Source organism: Puntigrus tetrazona, chromosome 18 (genome assembly GCF_018831695.1).
Source record: "Puntigrus tetrazona isolate hp1 chromosome 18, ASM1883169v1, whole genome shotgun sequence".
In the NCBI taxonomy this organism is placed as follows: domain Eukaryota; kingdom Metazoa; phylum Chordata; class Actinopteri; order Cypriniformes; family Cyprinidae; genus Puntigrus; species Puntigrus tetrazona.
Genome location: NC_056716.1, coordinates 16,934,462 through 16,943,694, shown reverse-complemented (window position 1 = coordinate 16,943,694; position 9,233 = coordinate 16,934,462). Strand labels below are relative to the sequence as shown.

General features: G+C 36.1%; 1 protein-coding gene across 1 annotated transcript in view; it reads left to right on the top strand.

Moving 5' to 3' along the window:
* Nucleotides 1-3,556: 3,556 nt before the first annotated feature.
* LOC122322883 (collagen and calcium-binding EGF domain-containing protein 1-like) overlaps nucleotides 3,557-9,233 on the top strand; it is a 9,215-nt gene continuing 3,538 nt past the window's right edge. The window contains exons 1-6 of the mRNA XM_043216482.1: nucleotides 3,557-3,713; nucleotides 4,397-4,477; nucleotides 5,484-5,536; nucleotides 7,194-7,328; nucleotides 8,073-8,210; nucleotides 9,117-9,233. The exon at nucleotides 9,117-9,233 is cut by the window's right edge and continues 5 nt beyond it. Of these exons, the coding sequence (XP_043072417.1) occupies nucleotides 3,646-3,713; nucleotides 4,397-4,477; nucleotides 5,484-5,536; nucleotides 7,194-7,328; nucleotides 8,073-8,210; nucleotides 9,117-9,233 (592 nt within the window). The 5' untranslated portion in view covers nucleotides 3,557-3,645. The remainder of the gene's footprint in view (nucleotides 3,714-4,396; nucleotides 4,478-5,483; nucleotides 5,537-7,193; nucleotides 7,329-8,072; nucleotides 8,211-9,116) is intronic.

Sequence of the window (9,233 nt, the reverse complement as noted above, 5' to 3'; positions counted from 1 at the left end):
ATCTTTCATTTTGTGCGTGCATTTTTTGTTTTTGTTTGTTCTTTGGATGATTGCTGATGATTTTTTTATTTATTATTTCTATTTAACTTAGTTTTTAGATGGTTGCTGTAAGACACTTAATCGTAAAAATTACATTATTAGTTAAACTTGAAAAAGCAGCCCTTCTAAAAGCGATAATAATAAACGTTTAATAATGACAAAACGCCTGCTAAAGTAAATGAGTTGGTTCTCCTGGAGAGGGTTGCCAGGTTTTTCCGTGGCTTATTTGATTAGTAGAGATAATCTCATTAGGTGTAGATGTTTTATGATGTTTTTCCTCTTTCATCCAGAGCTGATGTGATCCTGACCCTACGAATGAGATCATAAAACACAGATGACCTGAAAACAGGGTGAACAGTTTGCGTGCAGGTGAGAAAAACACGCTCTTACTTATTTATGCTACGTTGCATTTTACGATCATTCCCGTTTAACTCTCTTTTTTTTTGGTTATCGGTCAGTCTTTCACATTTACACGAAATCAAAAATGAGCTGTAAATATGTTCAGCAGTGTCTGTGAGACCGACGGATCTCCAGGTCTGTGTGTCTGCTCAAAGAGGACCGGATGTAGACCCTGCTGGTCAAAGAGGACAATTCGGATGCGATTTTTACCTTTTTTGAATCCGTCAGCTCCTGAAAGCAGTGTCCGTTCACCTGTAGATGTTTTCTGGCAGGTTTAGGCCTGAAGGGATCAAGCTTCCAGAGCTGCATCTGTTCACGTTTATCCTCTTCGCTGATGATTTCCACGGATTCTCACCCGTTTGGGCTCATAAACGCAGCTCGTTAAAGTCTGCGGCTTCGTTTGTAGCTTGTGGTCCAATTTGTTTCGTATCCTTCTGCATTCCTTCATTTCCAATAACTCGTGAACTCACGCTGAGAGCCGGAGCAGTTCCTCAACCACAACCTCTTTTATTCAGCAAACAGAGCAAGTTAGTGAACACCAACACTGGATATAATACTTCTAGAAACCTCACACTTCTGTGTAACATAAGAAAGACTTTCTCTTTAAAATAAATGTGTGTGTTAATATGTATGTATACACACACACACACAAACACATATATATATATAATATACACACACTGGGCTACGATTAAATTAAAGTAAAAAATAAAGGTTTCTGTGAAGAAAGAAAGAAAGAAAAAAAAAAATTATATATATATATATATATATATATAAATTAAATTTACTATGTATATATAAAGATACTTGCAGTATTTAACTAGAAAATATATGTATTTATACACACGCATATATTTTATATATTATGTTTTATATATTTTAAAATTATATTGATGACACATTTTCTTGAATATATGAATGCATTTGTGTGTGTATAATATATATATATAAATATATACATATATATACACACACACACATGCATTCATATATTCAAGAAATTATATATATATATATATATATATATATATATATATATATATATATATATATATATATATATATATATATATATATATAATATTTGCATGTATATACATATATGTATATATACATAAAGAATATACTTAACAGACACTGTTATATTATGTTCACAGTTACGTTTATTTTGGATGTGATTAATCATGGCCATCAATAAAATTGTAAAATTACAAAAATGTATATATATAGGCATGTAAAAGTATATTTCTTTTATTTAAAAAAATATTTTAAGCAGCTATATTTTTGCCGTATGGGAATAATTCATCTGAACACGTAGTGAAGTAAAGCAACGAGACGCAGTCTGAGGAATCATTGTCTGGAGAACAAGAATATAGTATTTAATATAACAGAGAAAATGAATGCATGAATGGATGAGTTTAGAACAGGTTTAACTCAGAAGACCAGTTCATTCTGTCCCGCTGGGACTTTAACACACAAACATCCCGTAACCTCTCTCTAAATTCTTCAGAAGTACATTTGCGGCCCTGTAAAGGTTTTTATAGCTGTTTAATGAATTCTGTGTGAATTTTTGTGTTGAACTCCCTCCGGACCGAGACTCCAATCACGAGATTAGAAGAAGTTCTGTTCAGTAAAGATGGTTTTGATTGAGAAAAAACACGTTTTATTTATTTTTTCACATGAAACGCAAACTAAATTATGTTGAATAGAATGAAACGTTTAAAAACGCCCGCAGTTGTGATGTTTTTATCCTGATTGGTCTGTGATTTCTCACCCGTTCCACCTCTTTAAAGAAATCAAAAAGAGATGAAATGCAGGAGGAACAGCAGCGTGAGATCAGATCGGTCAGATGATATAGAAACATGTTTTAAGTTAGAAAGTTGATATAGATATAGATATGCATCGATCTTCGGTTCTCAATGCTTGCTGAAGCTTGTTATTCAGCAAATATCTAAACATTCATAATCAATATGTCTTTACTAGACGTGCAAAATGACAGGATATCTAAAAAAACAGAGATTGTGCTTAAAACAGAAACACAAACTAAATGTTGTTTCAGCAAATATACACTGTAAAAAAACAAAAAAATAATAGCTGTTGAAATAACTTGCTGCCTACGAGTCAACCGAAATATTTCATTTGTCATTTACATTGACATTTAATGTTGAGTAAAATATACTAAATTCTCGACTGTAGCGTGCAACAATAGAGTTAAAGTATTTGTCTTTTGCAGTAATCCCTGTGTCTCTGGACAAACACAAGAAACTCTCTGAAAGCTTGTCTCCGGCTGCTAGTGATGTGATTCAGTTTGGTTTGGATTGGATTGGATTGGATTGGTTTGGCTTGGATTTGTTTGGTTTGGATTGGGTTGGGTCTGTATATAAGTAGGGTCTGTATCCATCCAGACATCAAACAATCATAATAATAATCATCATGTTGTTGATGTTTAATCAACTTTGTTGGTGAAAATTAAGGTGGACATTCCTTTATTTATATATATATATATATATATATATATATATATATATATATATATATATTTACTTATCACAAATCATAATTGCATAAATGCAAGTAAAATAATAGCCATTTGTCTGATTTTAATTAAGCAAAACAAATTAAAATATTTCAAGAATGAACAAACCTCTTGATTTAATATTTTTGATTATAATTGACTGAATAAAACCTATTGATCAGAAAAAAATATATATATATATATATATATATATATATATATATATATATATATATATATATAATTTCTTATATTTCTGTACTTTTAGTAAACACAAATAAAAATAACAAAGAGCACAAATGCATTATTATATTTAATGTGACGAACAGTTCTTTATTGTTTGATTGAGAAGGATTTAGTTGAAGAAGTGATGTTGATTTTATAATCATACTGAATTTGTAAAAGAAAAGTGCATTGTACTCAAAATGCCATAAAACTTCTTTTTTATATATATATATATATATATATATATATATATATATATATATATATATAGCTGTAACATTTTAAGTACACTTTTTTCACGTAAAGAAGCTGCTGAATTATTAATGAACCTAAAGCGATGAAGGTGCGAGGAAGAGGAGGAGCTTCACAGCTGGACTCAGAGACTCACCATTGGACAACTCCATTTTTAAACTCAGTTCAGTTTCTCTTCGGTTCAGTGTGTCAGATCCCTCTGAATCCGGAGTGAAATGAGGCGTCTCGCGCGCGTCCTGTGCGTGTGTGTGTTTCTGTGGACGAGCGGCGTGAACGCGTCTGAGTGAGTGTTTGTCTTCATCTGATCAAATATGACCAGCTGCTGCTTTACTGCTTACAGTTCAACAGTTTACAGCATTAACTAACCTATAAATACGAACGCATGATTTTTACATCGTTTAATGATAGTTAATAAATTCTTAAAAATGTAAATGAAACGATTATGAAGTGTTCGTGCTGATAAATGAAACGTGGTTTTAAAGTGTTAGTGTTTTACTGATGCAAGCTGATTAAAGCCACGCGATCGAGTTTTATTTCTTTATCATGAGAGACATTAATACTCTGAAAAATGCTTTGATGATTTAATGCTGAAGGTTTTCCTAAAGCAGCTCTTGTGACTCTTTTCTGAATCATGTGATCACCCGATGTTCAAAATCAGTTTAATATTTCTTAAAGAAATGCTTTGCTCAAAAATTATAACAATTAAAGAAAAAATAGCCGAAGATGTTCCCTCCTTCCAATCCAAGACCAGGATGTGTCTCAGCAATGGATGTGAATGGGTGCCGTCGGTTTATGGGTTTAGTTTGGTCTTCTGTCTTCTCCAGATGGACTGGAGTGCTGTGGATTATTCTGACGGCACCCATTCACATCCATCACTGAGACATTTCTCCAGATCTGACGAAGAAACGCGCTCCTCCTGATCTCGATCCTTTAAGATATCTCTCCAGCACTTTCTGTCTCTATCAGTGAGGACTGTCCGGAGAATAAGATCCTGAGCGTGGAGTATCCGTGTACGAGAGCCGGAGGTCAGAGAGGTCGCTGTCTCAGGTACACCCTTCAGTATACACCCTCAGTATATCAGCGTCCCAGCTTCACTTCAAACTGTTGGATGACTTTAATGTCTTCCATAAAGCCGCTTTGAAACGGTCTGTACTGAATAAATGTGCGTGCTTCATGTTTGTGGTGAATGTGATCGGGAAGTTCTGGGACTTTCAGCGTTTCTCTAGCTGAGCGTGGGAAAGTTAGTCAGTGTGTGTCCGGCTTCGGTGATGATCGCCTGCAGAGACGGGAGAGTCATGTGACCTTCATCAGGAGAGTTCTCAGGAAGTTTTGACACATTTCTACTGAATTGCATGGATTATTATAGTTCCTTATAAAAACTTTTTTAAAAAAAAAAAAAAATAAATATATATATATATATATATATATATATATATATATATATATATATGATAGAGCCATGCGTGTTGATCTGTGCAAATGAAGGCGGTGTGTGTGTGTGTGTGTGTTTTCCCCAGAAGTGAGTTGAATCTGACACAACATCCTCAGAAGTGAAATGATTCATAATATAAATGTTTTGTTTTCAGGGATAGTTTTAGGCTTTGGATCACTTTCTTATCATTGTGTGTGTGTGCGTGTGTGTGCGTGTGTGTGCGTGCGTGTGTGCGTGTGTGTGTGTGTGCGTGTGAGTGTGTGTGTGTGTTGAAAGAGGTCAGACTCTTAAGGAGCAGCAGAGGTCAGAGGTCAGGGGTCACAGGAACTGGTCCGACACGTTCATGACAGAAGTGTGTGAACGTCATAAACCGCTGTATGAGAGGAAGATGCTGACAGGAGAGAGAGAGCATGAGTGTCAAGAAAATAAACACACACACACACACACACACACACATTTGAAGTGTGTTTCAATGATGATTTTCCAGGACTCTTCCAACGATTCCAGTGAAAAGTAGTAGTTTAGTTGTTGTTGGTAATGATCATATATTTTCTGTCTATTTCCGTCACGCTTGCTCTGACCTTCCTCTGTAAATCAGTTCATGTTGTTGGCTGTCTGCAGGAGGAAGTGCTGTGAAGGCTTCAGGTTCGTGATGGGTCAGTGTGTGCCGGAAAGTAGGTAAAACCTTCACTTTATTTCTTACATCGTCACGCAATCAGTCGTTATGCATGCCTGTTGCAAATATATACATCGCATGATGTTCATTCCTTGCATTTATGAGATTAAGATTGATTGCTGTCAGATGATTAAATGCGATCAATTGCGTCCAAAATAAAAATTGTATTCATGTATCATATGCCTGTATACAGTAAAAAAGCACTATATATATAAATACACTCACATGCAGTATATACTTTTTAGATATGCATTTACGTGTGTATAATTTAGATTATATACTAATATATATGATTTTTCATAAGTATGTACAGTACATATGTATTTATATAAGCGTAATAAATATACATTGCATGCAATGAATTGTTTGATAGAACTAATAAAGACACGGAAGAGATTGTGGCTTGGTGTAGCTGATTTTTATTTTCTGAGTTTATTTATTAATTTGCATGATGTTATAAGATTTTTGAATGTTTTTGATCTGTCACATGATCTTCAGAAATCACTCTTAATCCGTCTAATATATAAACCATATGTGTGTGGATTAAAGATGAAAAAGGGTTTAGCCGTCAAAACAATAAGTGCTGCAATTTCTGCAAAAAGTTTTCTGTTTAAATTAATTTGTTTAACTGAGCAAAAATAGATCTTGTCAGGCATATTTATAACAAAAATCTATTTTTGACACATTATAAGATGAATTAAATCCACCCCAAACACTAATTATTGTCAGTAACATGATTTTCTCTATTAAAGTTCCTCTCTCGTTACACAATGCAACATTATTTCAACCAAATTTTGACATTTTATCATGCAAAATATTTCAACTGGACATTATGCGTTTTGCTTTTCAAATCATCGTGAATTTATTTCCCAGAACAGATTTTGGTGCTTTAATGCATCCAGGTACGTTCTTTACTCGGCTTTTAGTTGGTGTTTAACTCTTTCCTGTCGTTGGGTTTCATTCATTTATGTATTCAATTATTCTCGGCCCCTGTTTAAAGTGCGTAGCGTAAAAACGCGTGGTCTTACTGTAAGTGAAGAAAACGTGAAACTAAGTAGAAGCTAAGTGAAAGTCATTACTGCTTTTCTGTATTAGCCTTTATGTTACTGTTTTTTTAATTATTATTATTTAAAAAAAAAAAATCTTGCAAAAAATCACGGTGCACTGCAGAAGTTGATGCTGTCCTGCAATCTGAGTGAAGAACGGCCTCCATAAAACTTTTATTATTTAAGGTAGAATTGAAGCCTAGTCCCAGACAAGTGCACATAAAGTTAAAATTCTATAAAGTACGTATGTTTCATTTAAAAGCTCTTATTGCTAATGTTAGTGAATAGTGTGTGTGTGATCAGTGTTTTATTGCTTTTTTTTCTCCCCTCTGCACCAATAAAACACTATACAGCGATTGCATTGTTTTGTTCTCTTATTATATCATGCACTGTATATAAATGTTATATAGGGTCATTTCTGGTGTAGTTTTGGTCCAGTTATGAGCTTCCGGCTGATTTCTGGGGTAAAGACGGTGTGGAGTCGTGGGTGAGTTCTGGTGTTCTTCAGGCAAGCAGCGAGAGCTTCGAGGGCCGCGGCGGTGGAAGGGCCCCAACGACAGCCTTGGCCCCCGTTCGAGCCGTGTGTTTAATGTGAAGGTGTGTGTTCAGGTCTGGACGTGTGTGCCGGGTCTCCCTGTGAGCAGCAGTGCACGGATAACTTCGGTCGTGTGTTATGCACGTGTTTCGAGGGATATCGCTTCGACCGAGAGCGACACCGGCAGCGCCTGCACCCGTACTGCATCGGTAACGGACTACAAGTTAGCATCTCTTGAAAGTGCATATAAATAGTGCACTAAAAAAAGCATGGTGTTACTGTTTATGCGTGCAATCGTATACATGCACATACATACAATACAAATCATATGTGCACGAAAACTGCATGTCGTGTGCAAGTCCAGCTGTGCATATCAGTAGCTCTAATTTAATGCCAATGTCATTTGACTGCTTGTGGTTTTCAAGGGTTGATCTTACAGCAGAACCCGACACCGATCGCTTTACAAATCCTTTAGGCCTTGAAGTGAGATTAAAATAATTTCATTTTGGAGCACAGCCTCCGTGAGAGACGTGCTTCGAGATCGCTCTGAGGTTAAATACAGAGATTAATAGATGTGACGCCTAATAATGGAAAAAACTGTTCATCTACAAACAAAATATCGACATAAAGTTACTGAATAAATGTGTTTCTTAATCTCTGTTATAGACTTTTGAACCCTTGATAGCTTATATATTAGAGCAGTAATGCAATTTATGAATGTGTGTGTGTGTGTGTGTGTGTGTGTGTGTGTGTGTGTGTGTGTGTGTGTGTGTGTGTAAAACAGATGCAACCCTCTTTGTAATCATTAACATTCTCATAAGTAACTGTAATTTAATAACACATTTTTGATTACATAATTTTATAATTTAGTAAATGTAACTAGTTACTTCTTCTGCTCTCAAACACACACACACACACACACACACACACTCATCAGCTCTGTCTGTGTTCAGATGTGGACGAGTGTGAAGAATCGAACAGCAGCGTTTGTGAACATGTGTGTGAAAACACTCCTGGAAGTTTCCTCTGCCGCTGCAACGTCGGGTTCACACTGACTTCAGATCAGCGCTCCTGTGCTCCTCAACACAACCGTGAGTGTGTGTGTGTGTGTGTGTGTGTGTGTGTGTGTGAGTGTGAGTGTGTGTCTGTATGTATGTATGTATGTATGTGTGTGTGTGTGTGTGAGTCTGTGTCTGTGTGTGTGTGTGTGTGAGTGTGTGTGAGTCTGTGTCTGTGTGTGTGTGTGTGTGAGTGTGTGTGAGTCTGTGTCTGTGTGTGTGTGTGTGTGTGTGTGTGTGTGAGTGTGTGAGTCTGTCTATGTCTGTATGTGTGTGTGTGAGTCTGTGTGTGTGTGTGCGTCTGTGTGTGTGTCTGTGTGTGTGAGAGTCTGTCTGTGTCTGTGTCTGTGTGTCTGTGTGTGTGTGTCTGTGTGTGTGTGTGTGTGTGTGTGTGTGTGTGTGTGTGTGTGTGTGTGTGTGTGTGTGTGTGTGTGTGTGTGTGTGTGTGTGTGTGTGTGTGTCTGTGTGTGTGTGTGTGAGACCCATATTCACAAAACATTTGATCTCACTACAGCTCTTTTAAATAGTAAAAGTTATTAGACCATAGTTTTCTCCTAAAACCTGCAGACAAATGTTTATTAAGGAGTAGAGAGCAGTCTTCAGCTAAGAGTGAGGGGCCAAAAATATTTTTGAACAGATTTGACCGTAAGAGAAATGTAAAAACATTGTTCAAATATTGCATTAAAAATCCTTACCTACCACTTTTAAGAATAATAATGATTAAAGAAAGGCAATTGCAATTAATATTGAGGAATGCATTTAAGCAGACAGGCATTTAATAAATTGTTCATAGAAATATTTTTGGATGTTTGAGGGGTTTTCAGTAGAAAATTCATATACTTCAGCTCATGTTAAATCTGTGCGTTCAGCATGTGTACTGTGTGATAATGAGCCGTGTGTGTGTGTGTGTGTGTGTGTGTGTGTGTGTGTGTGTGTCAGTGAGCTCCTCCAGTAAGTCTGAGACTCAGATGAGTTCTGGATCATGTTCTCTCAGCTGTCAGGACTTCATCAACATGAGGAGCAGCTTACTGCAGATCAGACTCCAGCTGGAACACA